The sequence below is a fragment of the Vipera berus genome (genome assembly GCF_964194415.1).
Source record: "Vipera berus genome assembly, chromosome: 2".
Lineage (NCBI taxonomy): Eukaryota > Metazoa > Chordata > Lepidosauria > Squamata > Viperidae > Vipera > Vipera berus.
Genome location: NC_138203.1, coordinates 200308055 through 200330721, shown reverse-complemented (window position 1 = coordinate 200330721; position 22667 = coordinate 200308055). Strand labels below are relative to the sequence as shown.

The window sequence follows — 22667 nt, the reverse complement described above, 5'->3', positions numbered from 1 at the left end:
CTTTTGACATGCATTGATGTCAACACATATACAAAATGGCCAGGGCTTGGAGAATTTGACCACTCTCTCTCACTGCTGCTGATTTTGTTGATATTTCAATAATTTAATAAAATGTTAACCCGGTTTTTTTTAAAAAAATACAAACATTCATCTCCAACATTTTAAACTGGTTTGGGGACTCCTGTTCTAGTCCAACCCTGTGCTCAAGCAGAAAACCCTATACCATTTCAGACAAATGATTGTCCAATCTCTTCTTTAAAACTTCCATTATTGAGCATTCACAACTTTGGAGGAAATTTATTCCACTGATTAATTGTTCTAACTGTCAAGAAATTTCTCCTTAGTTCTAGGTTGCTTCTCTCCTCGATTAATTTCCATCCATTGCTTCTTGTCCTGCCTTCAGGTGCTGTGGACAATAGCTCTTCTTTGTGGCAACCCTTGGAACACTGCTATCATGTCACCCCAGTCCTTCTTTTCATTAAACTAGACATACCCAATTCCAGCAACCATTATTTATATGTTTTAGCCTCCAGTCCCCTAATCTTCTTTGTTGCTCTTCTCTACACTCTTTCTAGAGTCTCAACATCTTTTTTACATCATGGTGACCAAAACTGGATGCAGTATTCCAAGTGTGGTTTTACCAGGGCATTATAAAGTGGTATTAACACTTCACATGATCCTGATCCTATCCAGTGGTGGGATTCAGCCAGCTTGCACCACTTCGGCAGAACTGGTAGCTAATTTTCTGTTGCCCAGGCCCAGAATGGATTTCTGGAAGTGGCATCCATACAGAGAACCGGTTGTTCACATATTTGAATCCCACCACTGATCCTATCCCTCTGATAATACAGTCTAGAACTGTGTTGGCTTTATTGTCAGCTGCAGCACACTGCTGTTCATATTTAAGTGATTGTTCATTAGAACACCAAGATCCCTCTCATAGTTACTACTATTGAGCCAGGTACCAGAGATGGCAAAACCTTTAGAGAACAAGTACCCCAAAACCACCCCTACCCCTGCTCCTCCCCCTACCCCACCCTCTTCACTCTACCCCGCCCCTGCGCCACCCACCCATAGGGCCACCCACTGCCTCCACAGCCCACCACAGATCACCCAGGCATCCCAGCAGCGCCATGGCAGCCAACCTCCACCCATGCCCTGAAGGATCAACTATGTGCGACAGGATGCAAGGGTGGAGTCTTGTCCCTGCTGGCCAGCTGCCATGTCCTTGGCTGTGCTGCTCCACTTGGGCCACGCTCAAGGCGACTCTCCTCCAGAAGGGCTGCTGATGGGGCCACGTGGGTAGGCAGGGCTGGGGCGACAGTGCATGTGCCCACAGAGAGGCCTCTGAGTGCCACCTCTGGCACGCGTGCCATAGGTTGCCACCTCTGATCTATACTATACCTGTACATTTGGTTTTTCTTGCCTAAATGTAGAGCCTTAATTTTTTCACCAATGAATTTCTTTTTCTTAAATAGCACCCAATGTTCAAGTGTGTCAGGATCCTTCTCTATCTTAAGCCTATCTTCTGGAGTGTTGGCTATTTCTGCCAGCTTGGTATCATCTTCAAATTTATCAGGTATATAGTAAGTATGAACAGATGCCATCATACGTATTGGATTTTGTCATGACTAGAGATGAAAGAGAAATTAATTCTGTTTACATATTAATCCTAATTCACCTAATTTATACTTGTTAAACAATATCTACACAAACATTTAATTATCCTTTGCTATTTGCTCATTGGTCAAATTTGGCAATGTGATTTACAGTTTAAAAATGGATATAAAATTACTACATAGAGAAGGAAGGACTCACTGGAGAAGAGTCTAATGCTGGGAAAGATTGAGGGCAATAGAAGAAGGGGACGACAGAGAATGAGGTGGCTGGATGGAGTCACTGAAGCAGTAGGTGTGAGCTTAAATGAACTCTAGAAGATGGTAGAGGACAGGAAGGCCTGGAGGAACGTTGTCCATAGGGTCACGATGGGTCGGACATGACTTCACAGCTAACAACAACAAATTACATATACTACATAAAATAGTATGCATAAATTGTATAGATTGGCAAAACAATGCACACTGGCAAAACAATACAAAAAATGATTATGGAAATATGTATACAGCTTATAAAGAAATGCATACACTAGGAGAAATTTGTGCAAAATGTGTATGAATTCTCATGCATATCTTTTTAAAAGAAAGTTACAAAGGAAAATATGGAAAGATGAGAAATTGAACTTGACTGAGTCATCTGCTTATCTGTTTATCTTCCCTGGCACTAAGAAGAGGATCAGGCCACTGGTGCTGGATTTGTTGCATCTGTTGTCACTTGGTTCCAAAGTGGTGCCATCCTTCCATCATTTTATTGTGGTGGAATAAAAATAAAATGAACATGTCCAGTCAGAAAGACCCAATTGTCACTGAAGTCAGCACTGCTGCTGAACCATCTGTCTTTACAACATCTAGTCAGTCTCATACAGGGATTTAGTCTAGAGACTCCTCAAATCTTGCAGACTTGCCTCCTTTCTTCCTCAACATATTGTACAAATGAGACTTTACCATCTAAACAGCCAGGCAGGGATTTTTTCCCCCCACCCCATGCATCTAATTCTGCAAATGCTATGGCATACCAGCTATGGCAGTCTTAACAGAAAGAAAGGCAGATGATATCTACATATGGTAAGAGCAGTTAGGAAACTAAGAATCAAGTGAAAACTTCAGCTATCACCTATTCTATCATGTGGCAATAGGACAAACATTTATGTTTTCAGAAACCTGTATGTAATAAATAAAACAGATTTTATATTTGCAGGATGTGTATTTTTGGCTGCTGCTCCACAATAATTCCATTATCCATCCTGTGAGCTAATTCCTGCTCCTAAATGAGACTTTAAACCAAATACTGTAAGACACCTATAGATAAGAAGAAAAAAAATAACATTACTGTAAAATTCTTTGATGTTATGTTACTGAAATCATTTTAAAACTGTCCATTAAAACTGTCCATTAGAGCAGAGGTCTCCAATTCCTGGGCTGCAGGCCACTACCAGGCCACGGCCTGTTCAGAACTGGGTTGCGCAGGTGGCTCCCCTCATGCAAGCAGCAGCCATCTTGCATGAATGTCCCCTTGCATTAGCGGCAGCCATCTTGTGCTCACACATGAAGCTTCCCTTGTGGAAGCAGCAGCCATTTGCACTCACATGTGAAGCTCCCTTTTCATAAGTGAAGTTGTGCTTATGCACACCCACCTGTCACTCACAAGAAACTATTCCCCTCCCCCGCACTTGTCTGCCCAGCCAGAAAGGTTGGGGACCACTGCATTAGAGATATTGGGAACCTTTAGCCTGCAGAATCAAAACCTACAAGGGGATTTGATGGCTTCCTTTTCAAATATCTGGAGGGCTCTTATGTAGAACATAGGCAAGATTTGTTGAGTTGTTCAGAAGATAGGACAAGAAGCAACAGGATTAAATTACAAAGGTGTAAATTTTGGTTGAACATCAGGAATAATGGTAATAGGAAGGGCTACTGAACAGTGAAACAGACTGCTTCAGGAGATAGTTGACTTTCATTCATTGAAAGTGTTTTTGAAAGTCTGGATGACTATCTATTCTGGATTCTGTAGTTGTGGAATTTGATGATGATATCCAAGGTCTCTTAATAAAAGGAACCTCAACATTTTAGCTGCCTCTCCACTCAGTTAAATAACTACCATATTTAAGAAAACCTGTGGCAAGTAAAAATAGTTACAGTGTAGTACTGTGACTGTAATGTGTAGTACAAAGAAATGACACTTATATTAAAGGTAACATTTTTCATGCTGTTGAAAATGTCATTTGATGTCATTTGATACGGCCAGGTATTCTAACTCAAACTCAGAATTAGAGAAGAGTCCATGTTACGATGACTTCTCTCACTAGGATAGCCTCCCTGCAAGAAAGCCATGCACAGCATTCCCAATTCCTTTACAGCTGAGCATGCAGACAGATAATCCTGGGTAATTTAGCAAGCAGGCTGGAGGTTGACAGCTCCTAACGCAATTCCCAATCATGACATTCTAACTTATCAGTTTCAGAATACAATAAAAAATGTGCTGAATTACCAAACTACAAAATAGGCAGTGAAACTTCAAGAAAGATGTAGGTTTGTATATGCCATTTAAAGGCATACAGTATTCACATCCCACTAAAGCAGGTTATCTTTACATAAGTTTTTAAAATGGGTAATCATATAGAATATTCCCAAATGAAAAATGAATTATTTTATTTGGAATTTGAATTGGTTTATATTTTTGTATGTGTATGGGGGGATATTACATTTAATTTGTTCTGTGGTTTTAATATTTAATTTATTTAATATTATTAATATTATTTAAATATTTAATTTAATATTTAATATAATAAGATTTTATAATTGATACCCTGAGAACTAACTATGACTCTGCTAAGAGAGGCATTGTGCTGATGAAGCTAGATTGATCAGCAATGAGCAAATAGAGAGGAAACTATAAGAGGAGTTTGCTAGGGAGTTCAACTGGAGGAACAGAAGAGAGTGGCCACAATAGTTCTAAAAAGTTGTATACTGAGCTATGAAGCATAAAAAGATCATATTCTGAATATGCTGATTATAGGGAGTGAGTCTTACGGAAGTGAACAGAGGTATTCAGCAGGACAGGAAGAGTTCCTCATAATTTTTAAGGCTTTATACTTAGAAAACTTGAGAATAGGTTGAGAGAAAGGGGGATAAAAGACTTTTCATTGGTGATGCCCTAAGAAGCAAAAGGGAAGATGAATAATCAGAACTTTCCAGTTATGACCTGAAAAGTTTGTGAAATGTATATTTCCTGTCTGAAGGCAACCTGATATATATTTCCCACAAGTGGAAGAAAACAACAGTCCTTGGGGGGGGGGGAAACCACACAAAAAGATTGAAAAAGCAAATGGCTATCTTTCACCTGATGAGAAACAATGCAGATGTTATCAGTTCAAGAAACCAGCAACCATCAGAAATAAGAGATTTTCTGCATGACTGGAAATTGGAAATGGTTTTCATCCTCTTGCAGATGAAATAGATTTTGAATGTTCAGATACTGCAGAACAAGAGATAGAACACTGAATTCCTGAAGGATGGAGATGATGCATCCATACCCCATAAGAAAAACAAAACAAAAAAATGTTCTCAGTGAAGAAAGAGACTGATTATTACAAGGACTGAAAGAAATATACATGCCAACTAGACCTATCAATATGTGAGATATGCTGATTGCTAGAGCAACGATCAGGAAAATGACAAATTAACTTCCATTAACAATAATTCCTTCTAGCTGATAGATGTGGGGACAAATAATACTTCAAAGAACAACTATAATAATACTGTAATGGAACTTGAAAATCTTAAGAAAAATCCTAAAAACTTCAGTCTGGTAGTTTTTTCTCATCCCTCATTCTAGACCATGGAAGAAGACTGTGAAGACAAACACTGAAAATCAGTGACTCACAAATAAATGGGTAAATGTCTGGGACAAATCATTTTTATCAGTCTTGGTAACATGACCACAGTGTCAAATAACTTAGGTAAGGAAGCTCTCAGGCAGCAGAAAGGCTGGTATAATAGCAGAAATTGCATCGCATTCCTGGTATCCCACCTAATCAACAGTCTCACTTCTGGTTTTCTTAGATGACAATAGCAACAACCTTCACCACTTCCCTCAGGTCATGGCTGGTGCCACATCTGAAACCTGGGAGGGGACATTTCTAATGCCTGAGCTACCTCAGACTCCAGATTCAGGGAAGCAGGTTGAAATCCCAGGCCATAAGCCTGGGGTACTCCACTGGCAATCAGCCAGAGACTCAAAAAGCCCATGTAGAAATACTACTACACTGTACTGAGGAAGGTAAGCAAGCAGCAACCCAAACTGATCCCTACAACCAAGATTCGCAAAGACGGTCTCATATCTGGTTACATCTGGAGCATGACCCTGAAAGACAACCAGACACCTGAGTTACAATAGCTCTTCCCCCATCCCTAACCCAGACTCATGGCTGGTACCATGCCTGAAACCAGGGAAGTCACATCTCAGAGAGGACAACAATGTCTTCACTGCCCAACCAGATTTCAATGATGCTAACTAGGAGGAAAAATACCTTCCCCTTGCAAGAAGTGCTTCTTTGCTGGAAGCTGGAATATATATTTACCAACTTCTGTGCAATTAATCTTTGCAAGTTGCGTTAAAATTATTCTGAATTCAAGAATATTTTCATAGACTTCTGAATCCAAGAATATCATAGAGGCTAAGAAAAAGAATATGTATGGTTAAAAATCTTGTATGTGTCATGTCAAACACAGAAGACAGCTCAACAAACAAAACATCTAACTGGGTGGAGGGGGTGAGTGAAAAGAGGCATGCCACATATTGAGAAGGTGCTGAATTCTTTCCTCTCTCCATTATGATGCTTTCCAGGAGGGAAATTGTCATGAGCATTATGTAGACTGGTTGTTGTCGTGTTGTGATGATATTTAAATAATTGTGACTGTAAACCTTTATTCTGCTACTAAGAAGAATCCCTGCTGAATTCAAAGGGACTTATTCCTGGCTCAGTTTGTTAATGTCCTCAGGATTGCCATATCCTAAAACTGATACTCATATACCTTTGAATGTTGAGATTAAAAAGGAAATCCCACCAGTTTTGGCTTTTCCACTCTTGGCATTCTGTTGGGGGGAAAAAACCTCAGTGGATAAGTTATTTTTCTGTTGTGATGGAATTTACAGGTGTCTTCTGCAAATACAGAACCCTTAGCACCTACTGATTGATATTTGAACACAGTCAAAAGGTAGGTGTGACTTGATTTTAAAAAAAAAGCATTTCAAACATAGAAAAAGCCTGAAAAATGCATGAATACAAGAAAATGTATGTTCTGTAGGAACATACTTGTTTAGCTTACTTCACATGACTCTTTTGGGAAAGAGAAAAATGTAACTCATAAGAAGTTTCCATTCCAAGTTAGATTATTGGCTGGAATGTTCAAGTTGAGTTTTTTCCTCAGTTTTTCTATTCCCCCCCCCCTTTAGGTTACTCTCATATTCTGGACACCATATAAACAGGCATTATGCTAAACAGAGCTTTGTAGAAAAGATCGTTGATTGATTACATGAAAAACACATTTTGAGAATCCTGATTATTTGAGATAAGGACATTCTCTGTACTTGTAAAAATGTTGCATTAAAAGCCTTAGTTTTTAAAACTGAATTGCAGAGAGAGCTGAGGAAAAGGTTCCTGAAATAAGTTCTGTAAAGATAATGAAATTAAGATTAATCTTGGTCTTAGATATCAACAATAGCAAAAAGTGGGGCAAATGAATATGAAAAATGCAACAGGTTTTGTAAATAAGCAGCAAACCTGCAGCATTTCTGGAATTCATCAGCCATTCAGTAATTAAACATTTATCACTTTTCTAATGGCATTGACTATTCCTGCCCTTGATACTATCACACAATTGGGGCATGAGCTGGCTTTATGAGAAATGCATAAAAGGTGCTCAGAAAAGATATTTTAACATTTTGCACAGACAAATCACAGATCCTGGATTCATCCTGTATTAATATGCTTTCAAATGTCCAACAGGCATCAGAAAATAAAAGGTAGCTCTCCCACAGGTCTCTCTTGTCAACCTTAATGTCCACCTACATTCTTATTGATATATAGGAGATGTTTCAGATGATGGGCAGCTTAATTGGAACATCTCATTTAGTTGGTTCCACAGATTGCTGAAAACTATCACCCCACAGAAGCCACAGCTGAAAACAAAGCTTCTTTTGAAAGTTTAGCTCTTCTGAAAATGGATTAAGATTAGAATAGCTTGACTCCCTCCTCTCTGTGGAAGCCCCTGAGATATTGGAACACTGCTATCATGTCCCCCCTTGTCCTTCTCTTTGTTAGGGTTAGGGTACTGTAAAATAGGGTGTGTACATTGTAATACCTAAGAAAACAGAATCTAACAGGTATAAAATTCTATACAGATTCTATGCTCTCATAGACAAAGGAATATTTCCTTTTTATATCTGCAGGCAACATAACAATATTTAGAGAGATTTGGAGAGACTGTATTATTTCTACTAGACAGTAGATACCAAAGCTAAAATAAATTTAAGTGCATGTTATTTGAGACACATCATGGTACTTGGAAGTTATTTCTCAGGAATTTAGACTGAAGGATCTCCATCAATAAGATGTTTTTATAGGATCCTATTGCTACAATATATTGTAGTTACCTATTAGAAATAAATAGTTCCATTTATTGTGGAATATATGTTGCTCCTCAGAATCTTCAGACATTTGACTAGCCAAAGTTTATCTCAGTTAATACTGTAGAACACTATGTGTGCATTCCAGCTTCCTATATAGCATGGAAGACTATTCACAGGTATTTGAATAATTGGACCCCATGTCCATTTAGCATATACATCTATGAACTTTAAGACACTTTGCAAAGACTGTAACATTGGTCTTATAATAATTAATCTATATGCAGTATTCTACAGGAGACCATAACTTCTCAGGCCAATCTGGGTCAGTGCCACTAGAATTAAGTAAGATACTACATTTAATGCATTTAAAAATCAAATGCACAGGTACAGTATAGGTCAGGGATGTCAAACTGCCAGTGCGCAGGCTGGACACATCACATGGAAGCTGTACCCACCCCATTGCCAGCAATGGCAAAACAGTCCCGATACGTTGCGCGACTTCACATGATATCACGAGTTTGACATGTCTGGTATAGGTGATACCTGGCTCAATAGTAGTAACTGTGAGAGGGATCTTGCAGTCCTAGTGGACAATCACTTAAATATGAGCCAGCAGTGTGCTGCAGCTGCCAAAAAAGCCAACCCAATTCTAGGCTGCATTAACAGAGAGATAGAATCAAGATCATGTGAAGTTTTAACACCATTTTATAAGGCCACACTTGGGATACTGCATCCAGTTCTGTTCACCACAATGTGAAAAAGATGTTGAGACTCTAGAAAGGCTGCAGAGAAGAGCAACAAGGATGATTAGGGGACTGGAGGCTAAAACATACAAAGAATGGTTGCTGGAATTAGGTATGTCTACTTTAGTGAAAAGGACATGATAGTAGTGTTCCAATATCTCAGGGGTTGCCACAAAGAAGAGGGAGTCAAGATATTCTCCAAAGCACCTGAGGGCAGGACAGGAAGCAATGGATGGAAACTAATCAACGACAGAAGCAACCTAGAACTAAGAAGAAATTTCCTGACAGTACAATTAATCAGTGGCACAATTTGCCTCCCGAAGTTGTGAATGCTCCAATGCTGGAAGTTTTTAAGAAGAGATTGATAACCATTTGTCTGAAATGGTATAAGGCTTCCTACCTAAGCAGAGGTTGGACTAGAAGACCTCCAGGGTTCCTTTCAACTCTGTTTATTCTATTCTGTTCTGTTCTGTTCTGTTCTAGTCTAGTCTAGTCTAGTCTAGTCTAGTCTAGTCTAGTCTAGTCTATTCACATGGTGCACAGAAAGAAGGATTAATACATGTTTGTATGCCATTTTAGGGGGGAATGATATGCCAAATTACATAAAGTGGAAATCAGATTTATATACATGTTTAACAATTTAGGAGCCAGGATATAATTCTGTGTAGCTCCTTTAGTGATCAAGTTTTCCTTAATATAATGGGCCTGCATAGTTTATCAAACTTTTACCTTAGATTTATCTTGAATTTTTTGCAGTAATAGAAGCTAACATCTACTGATGGAGGATTCTTTCATGTGTGGCAATTACAAATTAAGTCTAAGGCATGTTTAACATCTACGAAAGCAGTATATAACATGGAACTAGGATTAACTATATATTTTTCAACCAAGTATCAGGACTTGGTTTATATGGAAGAAACCTTCTCCCAAACCAGCATGCTCATCTGCCAATATGTGTTCTACTTCAATTTAATCCAATAGTTTCTCTCTTAATTGAATAGTATACATCTTGCTAATAACATTCAGCAAGCTAATAGGTCAATAATTAGAAGGAACATTCTTTTTAGCCTTTTATAAATAGATATCATTATTGCAAAACCACATTCCCAAGGGAATCTTGCAGTGCTAGCTTTTATGTGTAAAAAAGGAAAGTTAATACAGGACTCCACCAATCTAATTTCCTATGTATAATTTCTGTAGTAATAAAATCATTTGTCTGGTGCCTTTGTTTAGCATGAGATGCAGTTCCTGCATTTGGAGGACTCATTGTACTCTACAGGTGTCAGAAATATTGAGTAATGAGGTTGGCTTCCAGCTACTGGGGTACAAGAAGCCATATTTTCAGCACAGCTATTAAATGTGGGTATCCCGATATGTGTAGCATTATCCGATTTCTCTGGGATACAAGAGATTTCTGATTTCTCACTAAAATATGTATTCATCTCTGGAAGTGACCCTGAGTATAACAGCTCAAAGAATACCCCTATTTGGTAGCCCTCACTGCCACATCCCTAAGTGTTGCCTAAAGATTTTGGGGGTAAAGTAATACTACAGGAAATGCAAGGGCTGAAGGTTGCCTCCTTCCCTATTTATCTGTAAAAACATTCAAATTATGAGAAAGGCTGTCTGTCAGGACAGACAAAGCTCTCTGTCTAGGTAGGAAAAGAGAAAGAAGTTGCAATTCTATCTCTGTTTTGGATGCCAAGTGGCAAACCTCAACAATATATTCTAAAGGTACAAAATGAGTTAATATGTAACTGGTGGGAGGGGCTCCAATTATGAAATAATCTGGAGTCTCCAGGAGTTGCTAATAAGGTAAGCCAGCTGTGAGCTATCTATTAATAAGATCTACCAATGAGGATTTTTTTCAAAAAATGAAATAAATTGTTAATAATGGGTTTCTGTTCTCCGGGAAAGGGAAAAAAAAAGTTTGAGGGTAGTTAACAAAGCAGTTCCAACAATGGAAACAAATGAGAGTACATGCAGATGGTGCTCCATTGTTTCCTTTATTTTAGCCACCCCAACAATTGTACTAGAAAAATGTGCTTAAACCAGTGATGCTCCTGCTAAATAAGGCCTAGAAACAAGTATCTTTAGCAAATAAGATGTATGGGCTCCAAAAGATTACGAGGATTGCAAGTGCCTCTGATAATGATAATGGCAAAGGGTCAAGGCAAATGATAGCAAGGGTAGTTTGCTAAACCCCATACAAGCTCTTCAAATAGGATATGAGGAAGATTCATGTGAAGAAAGAGAAAGTTAAAAAAAATCAAAGGAGTCTGTCTGATTGAAACATGGGAAAAATACATTATTTTAATTTTAGAAATTAGGATAATGCTTTTGAAGAAATTGAAGTAGGTTGATAAAATTGATACTAGGGCTATGCACTTTTTGCAAATGATTTAGAAGCCATTTTTTACATAAATGCTTTTGTTCTTATGTGAACTTGTTCTAATGAATATGTGAAAAATATATAGATGAATCTTATTGCTTCTTTTTTGACAAAGTGACTAGCTTAAGAGACCAAGTATAATGAGAATTCCTAGGGTTTTCAGTAAAAATAACCATAGCTTCTTTCTTTATAAAATAGAAAAGATATGGGATGAATACTGTAGTTCCAGTGCCAGATTGGAAGTTGGTGGAATAACCATATCCAATAATGTGGCTTTTAATGAATTTGTCCCTGCATAGAGAGAGGGGGGGGGGTACTTAAAAGTTTTTTTGGGAATTCAGTGGGGTCCTGAGCAAATTTGCATATGACACTAAGTGGCTGTTGCTAATAGCATAGAAAAATGGAGTCAAAATTCAAAAGGCTCTTTTCAGTTTGAACACAGAGCTTTTTCCAACAAAATGCAACTTAACATCAAGAAACATTGGGTTATATATTTAGATATGAAAAATCAGAGATATAAAGACCAGATAGATTATACCTGGCTCTGCTGTAGTATATCTGAGAAGGATATGGATTTTCTGGTAAGTCTACAGATTAAATATGAGCCATCAGTATGCTGTAGCTGCCAAAAGTGACAATGCAGTCTTGGGCTAGTCAACATAGGTTTAATGTTGAAATCATGGGAACTGATCATTTCACCATATGTTGCAATAGAATACCCTGTCTAATTTTGGTTGCCACAGTACAAGAAAAATATTGAGAACATAAAGTAGAGAAGAATAACAAAGATAGTGAGGGGTTTGGAGCCCACATTTTAAGAAGAATGATGTATTTAATCAAAAAAAGAAGGATAAGGAGAGACATAACAGTACTTTTCTAATATTATCCATAGTGCCCAGAAACTCTAAATGAAAACATGTGATGCAATTATTGCTATTTTATAGTATTAACATTATGATGTGTGTGTATACATACCCACACACATCATGTATGTGTATGTATGTGTATTATGATGTGTATGTGTGTGTATGTGTATTTATACACACACATCATAATACACACACACACACACTCACACACCAATCCATCTTGTTTTAGATCTCTTTCGTGGAAAATATGAAACCAATTTCTATTTTCAAACAAATTAATAAACAACAAAAACATTTAATTTGGGATATCAACCATAAGATTGCTCATATAATTTTTTTTACAAAAGTGTTCAGCAAAGGAGAGATCTATAGTTGCACTCGGTAAGGTGAAAATATTATAATGTTTATCTGGAATTCCTATCTCACCTTCCTTCAAGTAAAAAAAAAATGAAATGAAAAATGATAGAACTCCAAATTAGGTTTGTGATGGATGCTGAAGCAATGTGGAGCCAGAATAGTTGACTTGCTCTGTTCGAAAAATATCTCTTGTAAGTATATTTGTCATAAAGTAATCTACTAATTCATGATGCTTCTCATGAATTAGCTACTTATATATCTCATGCTCTTGCTGAAATATTCATAGACTGACTGCTATTAATCTCCAGCTATCTTATTCTCTCAGTTTGTGACTTTCAGGTAAATCAGTGGTCTGTGATCTGTGTCCGCCACAGTAAATGAATGAAAACTGTTGACACCTCTGGATTATAGGTTTGCATCCTTTATTAGAAACAACCAAACTTAATTCAACCCACCAGTTATAGATTGCCCTGCCCCTGCATTTTTGCATTCTTTGGCATGCAGAAAAAATGGCCCATTGTATTTGATTTCTTTTTGATTTGTGCCGAACAGCAAGATGAGCCCAAGGTCAATTTCTCTCTGCTTTTAGAATGTTGGTTGACAGTCCAAATCTGCCACCATTGCCAGTCCAATGCAAAAACAAATGCTGGCCTCACCCAGCAGAATCATCAGATATTCCAGAAATGCAACACAGAGAGGCTGTGGTTTCTAGGCTATAAGAACATATAACTGTGTGAGTTGGTGGTACAACATGATAGAAAGCAAGCAATATGCTTGCTTTCTTCTGTGATGGTTGTCTCTTAAATGTCAGGAGAAAAATGTCATTCTCTCTTGTATTTATTATTGTGCCCTGGAGTACAATGGAAATGTTTCTGCTGATTTTGACTTCTTTTCTATCAGTGCTATTCTTACTGTATGGTTGTTTTTTGTTCTATTTTTAATTGCCTTCTTACCTTTATGACACCACTAGCAGAGAAGGCCAGGTTAGATAAATATATTTCCAGCTCTGTCTAAATAACACATAAGTAAATTTCCCAAATCTATAAGTTTTGGGGACAATCCTTCTTGTAGCAGGACTGGAAGCAATTGAGATCCTAAATCAACTCTCCTGGACATTCCCAGTAATGGGCACACTAATTCACACACAGACACAGACACAGACACAGACACACACAGAGACACACACACACACACACAAACAAACAATTTGTCTAGAACAGCCTATCCATTTGGGTACTATCCAAATGAGTGGAATGCAACTCACTGAGAGTTAAATCCCACTCATCTGGATAGTACCCAGTTGGGGAGGCTGTTCTAGACAAATTTAGTCTAAAGCAGCTTTTTATATGTTTGTGTGCTATTTAGTTGAACTGTGAAGGGACAATTTCCATCTTTCATATACCCAATATGCTAATAATGATTCTTTGTGCCAAGAGCGCACAAACAGTTCATGGCTGATGTTCGACTGCCCTCGAATCCCAAAGCTAATTTGACCACTTTGTCTAAAAGACCACACATTGATAATTCTCACAGCACTTCCAGGTTTATTTCATTTCTCATTGCCAACACTCTCATTGGATTGAGCTACAATCTAGTGCATATTTAATGAGAAATGAGCCTTGTGGTATTCAGCACAGAATTCAGTGAATACAGTGTTTACTCCTTAGTAAGTATGTTTAGAAAGATAGTGTAAATGGTAATATGGCTGTCATTAGTCATGTGACTTGCAAGCAATTAATCAAATCATTAAGCAATTAGATTTAAATGGCTTAAATTATAGTTGCAAATTGCAACCATCTCAATAAATTTTGAGGTACTGTATATTGAAGGGTATAGTAATTTATGGCCTGGTAAATCAATGCATATTTTAAATGATGGTTAAAGTAGAAAGGTCGCCTTTTAATGTTTTCATTTTTTTACTCCCTATCACAGTGACAAACTAGAACTAAAATGGCATAAGTGTGCTGTTAATTCATATTCACGCTGATGAAAATTGGAACTTACTGATTAGAAGTGGTGTCCTTTGATTAATCGCCTAAAGCTTTAGCTGATTAAGAAGCCAATTATAGCTTATAGCTCTGCTTATTGTTGGAGTAGAGTTTATAAAGGAAGTGTTTTAGCTCACATGGCATTCTTATGTACTCATGAATGGAATTTTACCAAGTGCAACCTGGAGGAGGATTCTGTAGGCTATATATCCCCCATAATGGAGAACCAACAGCTATAAGCTTAGAAAAAAACGGGAAGAACACTCGCTGATGCTTACAAAGCATCTTATGTCGAATTTTTTGTTCAGTTCAGAAGTTCTTTTTCCTCTTGTGAAATATATGGCTTATAAACATGCAGATTATGTGTTCTTGTCATCTTTTTTTCCTTTTTCCTTAAATCTCTGAGAAATTATTCTTACAGATCTTATATATGGTAATAAGACCATGTTTCTCATATAAAGCTCACAGTATCAGTGATAGATCTTACATCTATAACTGCAAAGAATGCAACAGAATTACATTCTCAAGACTAAGCATCTTAAAACAGAATAAGTTACTCTCCAAACCCTCACCACTGATATTCACGAGAGATTTTTCAAATGAGCCTTATATTTCCATATTTCAACTTGGAAACATAACTTTTATTATATTTCCATTGCTGAAAATCCTCCTGTAGGAATATTTCATAGGGAATCTAGCTTTAACTTCATTCAGGCCCCTTCTCTGACATTTTCCTTTTTTTGCTCCTTTTTGTTTATACCTGCTCCAAACAGATTTACTTCTATGCTCTTTTAATCATTCTGGATAGTTGATAAGGAGTTTTCGCTGGCCATTTCTCCAATCTCCATTGATAGGAAAAAGACAAAAGATCAGCAATAGTCTAACATGAGTTTTCTAGGTAATAAAGAGCTGTGGTGATGCAGTATTGCAGGCTGACTCTCCTCATTGCCAGGAGTTTGATCCTGACTGGATCAAGGCTGATTCAACCTTCCATTCTTCTGAAGTGTGTAAATGAGGATCCAGATTGTTGGGAGCCAAAATGCTGACTCTGAAAACTGCTTAGAAAGTGCTGCAAAGCACTATGAAGCGGTATATAAGTCTAAGTGTTATTGCTAATAAATAATGCTTGAGGTGACTAGTCATGCAATTTTAATGTTGTGTTCTTGTATTCTAATCCTGAATTCATTTGGGAAATGTCTAAATAAAGTAAAGTGGGGTATTGGGATTGATGCATTGTGTTACCAGCTTTTATAGGAGAAAATTTCTTTTGAAGCAATTACAATGTTCATCATCCAAAAAAGACACTGGAACTTGTACTATACTCGATAGTCAAATTATTTATCTTAACCTTCAGAAAATATGGAAAGTATGTTATGCATTATGAAACAAGTTGGTGGAGATTTAAGTGAATACTGGGTTCATCCAAATTATGACAAGATCCTTCTCACAAAATCCCGCAGGTTCCCACCCTTTTAGTCTCATGATGAGCTAGTTGTTCCCCTTGTTGCTAGAATAAGATAAGACTGGAGTCCAAGGATTGTTTGATAGTTTGGATATTGTGGGATAGAGATGTGTGGTTTTCTAGATTTCTTGTCTTTGCCTCTTATAATTTTATTTTATTTTAATTTATTATTTATTAAATTTGTATGCCACCCATCTGCCCCATACAATGACTCTGGGTGGCTGTTATTGCTATGAGCTTTTCAGGGATGGATTTTAGAAGATATGTAGCAAATAAAGTGTTTTCAATAATATATAAATAAAAAGTCAGAATGTATTGAAAGCATTCTTGTTTTTTTGTATTTTAAAATAAATTATTATTCCATAATACCACATGTCTGCAAATTAAGGATTTTTCATTTGGAAATCTGAAGCCATTTTCAAAGGTGCACATAGAACTTGATAACACAGTAGTAATTTTTGATAATCACTGCTTCTTGCCTGAACATTTAGAGCTCATTTAGTCATGTTATAAAAAAAAGCCACTCAGTAAGTCAGGAACATGAGTTCAACATTCTAATCTTTTTTGTAATCCAGAGGGGGGGAAAAAGTTGGATTGTGCCATGGTAACCCAGAAGTGCATTAAACCTGAATTTTCTTGGGGGGGGGGGGGTTAAGGGAATAAGGACGATGATTCTGACTCATATAATTTTGTTATTGTCCTTTGGTCACTCAACCTATGCATTTACTTTTAAGAAATATCTACAGCAAATGTAATGCAATTAGCAGATTATTCTGTTTTAAATCTGTCTGCTGAGTGCAGTTCTATAATCAGAAAAAGTAAAACGTTGATGAAGTTCCTTGGAAGAAGGGTTTAGAAGGAAGATTTTTTTTAAAAAAATCCTTCTTTAAAGAAATGGATTTCTCATGGACAATCTTGAAAACTGATAGCAGCTTGTTTAATTTCTCGGAATCATAGCCTTGGAATTTGTCATACAGAAGCATATAGACAGATAACGATGTCTTCTTTTTTAGGTGATGCTTGTACAATGGCAGACTACAGTCAACTAAAGGGGATCCTCCTGGATCTTCAGTCATATCGTCAGAGGCAGCAAAACCAGCCAGGAGAAGACAGAACCCAAAAGCGCTTCTTAGTTGAAGATTTGTTTAATTACTTGGATATAAATGGTGATGGGCACCTCAGCAGCTCTGAATTGGCTCAGGTTAGTTGCTGTTTGATGCAAACTGAATTAGGAAGTAGATTGCCTTTTCCATCCAAGGTGTAAACTGAATGTAAACACAACAAAACTATTTTGGCAATAGCCTTTTGTTAAATGAGAGCAACAAACTCTATCATTATTGCTGAAAGCATTTTGTAGTTGTGTGTGGGTTGTTTTTTTTTTTAAAAATGATATTCATAGGGTATTCCTCAGCTTACAACCATAACTGGGACTGGAATTTTCAGCATAGGTTGATTGTGATCATGAATCAAATCGGACCAGATTTTGTGACAAATTTACAGCAACATTAAGCAAATTACTGCAGTTGTTAAATGAATCACCTGGTCCTCAATCAAATCCAGCTTCCCCAATGGGTGGGTTTTACCGTTTTTAGTCAGAACTTGGAAAAAAGGTTGCAGCTGATGATTGTGTGACTGCAGGATGCTGTAACCAGTTTTAAATGTGAGCCAGTTGCCAAACATCCGTCCATATTGTGCTTACATGACCATGAAGGTGTGTGACAGTTGTAAGTGAAAGTACAGGTCTTAAGTCACTTTTTCCAAGGTTACCCTAATTTTGAGCTATCATTAGACATATGGTCATAACTCGAGGACTACCTATGGATTATAAAATATGAAGTAGCTAAGTGACATTTTTCCTCTTCAGCAAAAATTGATCTATGCTGGATTTTCCCCCCCAAATATGTCTTCCTTCTTGAGAAATGTTTCTATGTGTGTGTTTGCATGAAAATATATTAAAACTAAAACATAAGCTAATGTCAGAACATCATCCTTTCCTAAAATGATTTAATAAACTTTACTAAACTATTATTTATCATCTATTGCTAAGTACATTGATTTGTGCTTAGAGTGTAAGCCGCCCTGAGTCTTCGGAGAAGGGCGGGATATAAATGGGATTAAAATAAATAAATAAATAAATAAATAAATAATTCATACAATATCATTTTATATTTGGAAAAGAGTTAATTAGCTATAAAAAAGAAAGCAGCACTTCCAGAAATACTGTTTTTATAATAACCACAATTATGTTGTACCTCTAGAACACTGAGCATTATCTGGTTACAATAAGAAAGAGCATGATGGATTGGCTGGACCAGTTATCTCAACCATGTATTTATATATTTTAATAAGATGACATCAGAAACAAACATTTCTTAGGAGCAAATTGTGCATGTGTGTCACATAGCAAATAATCCTGTTTGCCTCTCATTTTCCTTCTTACACAATTACTTATTATAACTACTGCTTCCTCCCTGACATATGGGAAAGCGTATATGTTAAAAAGTATTAGACCGTCAAAATGTATGCAGAATTTGAAGTTTCACCTAGCATTCATTGATCTGAAGTTCAAACTTTGTTGTATTATAATAATTAATTACAAAATAAAGCCCTTTCCTGTTCCATAATTAAGATCCACCCACTTGCTTTCCAACCTTCTCCCTCTGGTGATCTGAGGCTCGTCAATCATCCAACTTCTCACTTTGCTGCTACAACCCTCAAAATAATATGTATGTGCTGGGGGGAAAAATAATTCATTTCCATTCGTCCCTGATCTGGAGCAGAAAAGTGTTTTTAAAAATAGTAGATTTAGAGTTGATCAATAAGTGAGAGATAAGGAGAAAGATTAGAAATTCATCGGGGGCAGGGATGGGGGAAGAATTGAATTATTTTGCAATCCTGATTGACAGAACAAGGAAGTCCATTTTCTTGTCTCATTTAATTTTTTTTTATAATTTTTACATTTTTAATTCTAAAATTTTACCTTTAGCATTTTAATTTTTATATAGTATTTCATATTTTGATGCTGTATTGCACACCACCCAGAATCCCTCTATTATGTATATATGTATATAGGAGATGTTCACAGAGATAGCCACTGACACCACCAGGTGGCAGGATGCCCTGTCAGGATTGGCAGGGCAGTCTTTGGCGGGAAATCTGGACAATGGGATTGGTTCCAAGTATACCTGGCTAGGTATATAAGAGGGGCAATTGCCCCTTTGTTTGCCAAGTCTGTGCTACATCAATAAAGAATGTCATGCTGAACCCTGTTGTCCTGCGTCGTCCATCTTGGCCATGCGGTCCAGAGCCACGATCTAACAGTGGTGACGAGGATGGGATGCTGTTTCAATCAGAGCTGAAGTCACTCTGAAGCGGGAAAGGCAGGAAAAAAATTTCTGAGACCTTCCTAACAAAGCAGCATTGTAGGACCGGTGCAACATGGCTAAATTTGGAGCGACCAGTGAATTTCGTTTCAACTTCGACGAGCGAGAGCAATGGGGAGCGCATCTGGGATGAGTTGAAGGGTTCCTGATGATCAACAAGATCACAGAAGATAAAATGAAAGCAGCGGCACTTTTGTGCCTAAGCAGTCAGGACGTGTATGATGTGGCCATTGGTCTGTGCTCACCGACGCCCGTTGAAAACGTTTCTTATGCTGATTTAAAAAAGAAGTTGGAGGAGCATTTCATGCCAGCAAGAGCTCCAATCTATTGGCGGAATAAATTCATCCAGTGCAGCCAGCATCCGGGTGAGCTGACCTCGCAATTCATCTCGGCGCTGAGACAGGCTGCTCGCCAGTGTAAATTTCCTGATCTTGAATACAGGATCAGGGATCGAGTGGTGTTTGGACTGAGAGACCAGCAATGCTGACAAAGGATCCTCGCAAAACCACTGATGAATCTGCAGGAGGTTTTAGATGAGGTGATGGCTTACGAGGAAGCCAATGACTCTGGCAAACACACACACCGCAATAGCAGCAGCTCAGGAGCGACCATACATCACGAGTGTGCTTCGAGCGGTGGAAGCGGTGACCTGGATGAAGAGGCAGAGGTAGATGTGGTACAGCATAGACCCAGAAAGCATCCACCACGGCGGGACAATGACGGGGGCCAGTGGAGGCAATCATCAGCCAACAAGAGCACAGCGTGCAGCTGCGGCTGCAAGGAACCGAGGGGAGCCAACTCATCCAACCAGAAATGTGCCAGCTGTGAGGGAAACCATCTGCGAGTGACCTGCCAGTTCAGATCCGTAAAGTGTTGTTCCTGTGGCAAGACAAGGCACATTGCAGCCATCTGCCGGAATCGGAGCAGAGACAGCCTGAACGAATTACAAGCTATGGCATCGGAGCTTGAAGGTACTGTTCTCCCTCGACACAAACCCTGGCACAATCCCTCAGTCCCTGGAAAGAGCAGACAGACCGTGTCTCACACAGAAGTCCATCAGCTGCTCAAACCAAAAATAACAATACAGGTCCATCTGCAAGGGGTACCTTGCATGATGGAGCTGGACTCCGGCTCTGCAGTCTCAATAATCTCCTATGAGACATTTAAAAGAATTTGCGATCGGAGTAAGCAGAGGGTTCCTTTAAAGCCCACCAGTTTACAACTGTCAGATTTTCAGCACACCCCTATTAAAATCAGGGGAAAGGCCACCGTGTCTGTGGGGTTTAAGGACTTTCAGGGTCCCTTAGATATTTTGCTGACCAATGGGTGGAGAACTAGTTTAGTAGGGCTGGATTGGTTTGATGCCCTGGGCATTTGGTTGGGGGGAGTGAATAGCATCCAGCACAAACATCTTGAATCAGTTTGTAATGAATTTACAGACATATTCGATGACAGGCTGGGGAAGTACACGGGCCCTCCCATTAAATTTAAACTAAACCCGAATGTTCCACTGGTTCGTATCAAGCCCCAAAGAGTCCCATTCATGCTCAAACATAAGATTGAGAGCGAACTGGACAAACTGGTGGAACAGGGAGTGTTAGAACCGGTGGACAGGGGAGACTGGGAAACTCCAATTGTGACTCCATTAAAGGCAAATGGAGAAATTAGAATATGTGCTGATTATAAGGCTATGGTAAACCGAGCTTTAAATCCGCACGCTTACCCAGTTCCGTCAGTCCGGCAAGTCCTCGCTGCTGTCCAAGGTGGCGCGCTCTTTGCAAAACTTTATTTGGTGCAAGCGTATCAGCAGCTGTCAGTCAATAAGGAAGCGGCTGATGCTCAAACAATAGTGACACATAAAGGAGCTTTCTGAGTTAACCAGTTACAGTTTGGTATCTCAGTAGCTCCTGGGATTTTCCAGGAAGTGATGGAGAGGACTCTGAAGGGCATTCCAGGTGTATGTCCCTATTTTGATGATGTCCTCATTGCTGGGGAATCTGAGGAGATCTTGGCTGACAGGCTGCAAGCTGTTTTAAGCAGATTTCGCTCTGCTGGGCTTAAACTTAAAAAAAGTAAGTGCAGCATTGGTGTGGCATCCACTGAGTTCGTAGGGTTCAGGATTGATGCCAAGGGTATTCACCCCACTGACTCTAAGGTGAAAGCAATTAAGTTGGCTCCAACCCCAACAAATAAGGCTGAATTGCAAGCTTTTCTGGGGTTACTTAACTTCTATCATGCATTTTTACCCCACAAAGCAGCAATTGCAGAACCTTTACACAGGCTGTTAGATAGGAAAACTCCATGGATCTGGACCAAGGTCCACGAACAGTTTTACAAATCTTAAACACCTGTTATCTAGTGATTCAACCATCGCACATTTTATAGAAAATAAGCCTATTTGCATCGCGTGTGATGCATCCCCTTATGGGGTGGGCGCTGTATTAAGTCACATAGAGGAAAATGGGGAGCAAAGGCCTATTGCATATTACTCCCGAACTCTGTCCAAAGCAGAAAGGAATTATGCATAAATTGACAAGGAAGTGCTGGCAATTGTGTCAGGAGTAAAAAAAATTCCATGATTACCTGTATGGCAGGGAGTTCACCATTTTTACTGATCACAAACTATTGTTGGGGTTGTTCACAACTGACAAACAACACCACAAATTCTTTCCCCAAGAATGCTGAGGTGGTCCATTTTTCTATCTGCTTATGCTTGCAAACTAGTCCATAAACTGGGAAAGGACATGGGCCATGCAGATGCATTAAGCAGATTGCCAATGATGAGCAATGACCCTGATCCAGCACCGGCGGAGCAGATCCTACTCATCCAAGATCTTCCAGATTGTCCTCTACAGGTGAAAGATATTGCTGCTGGCACCACAGCAGACAAGGTACTGAGCAGGGTCAGCTCATGGGTAGCATCTGGGTGGCAGGACAAGAGCCTGGGGCCAGAATTCCAGGCATATTTTATGAGGAGGCACGAGTTGTCTTCTCATAAAGGATGTTTGCTGTGGGGTAGTAGAGTTATTATTCCAGAGAAATTGAGGGAAAGGGTCTTACAATCGTTACACGAGGGGCATCCTGGCATAGTAAGGACAAAGGCACTAGCTAGGAGCTACTTATGGTGGCCTGGTCTTGAGAAAGCCATAGAGGAGCAGGTAGCGGGGTGCTACATGTGTCAGAGGTCAAGGCCAGAACAGCCACAGGCTCCCATTCACAAATGGGA

At 38.7% G+C, this 22667-nt stretch overlaps 1 protein-coding gene across 1 annotated transcript in view; it reads left to right on the top strand.

Moving 5' to 3' along the window:
• FSTL4 (follistatin like 4) overlaps positions 1 to 22667 on the top strand; it is a gene marked incomplete at both ends in the record, with an annotated part of 488976 nt that overhangs the window by 248053 nt on the left and 218256 nt on the right. The window contains one exon of the mRNA XM_081318026.1: positions 17072 to 17259. Coding sequence (XP_081174152.1) covers positions 17072 to 17259 — 188 coding nt within the window. The remainder of the gene's footprint in view (positions 1 to 17071; positions 17260 to 22667) is intronic.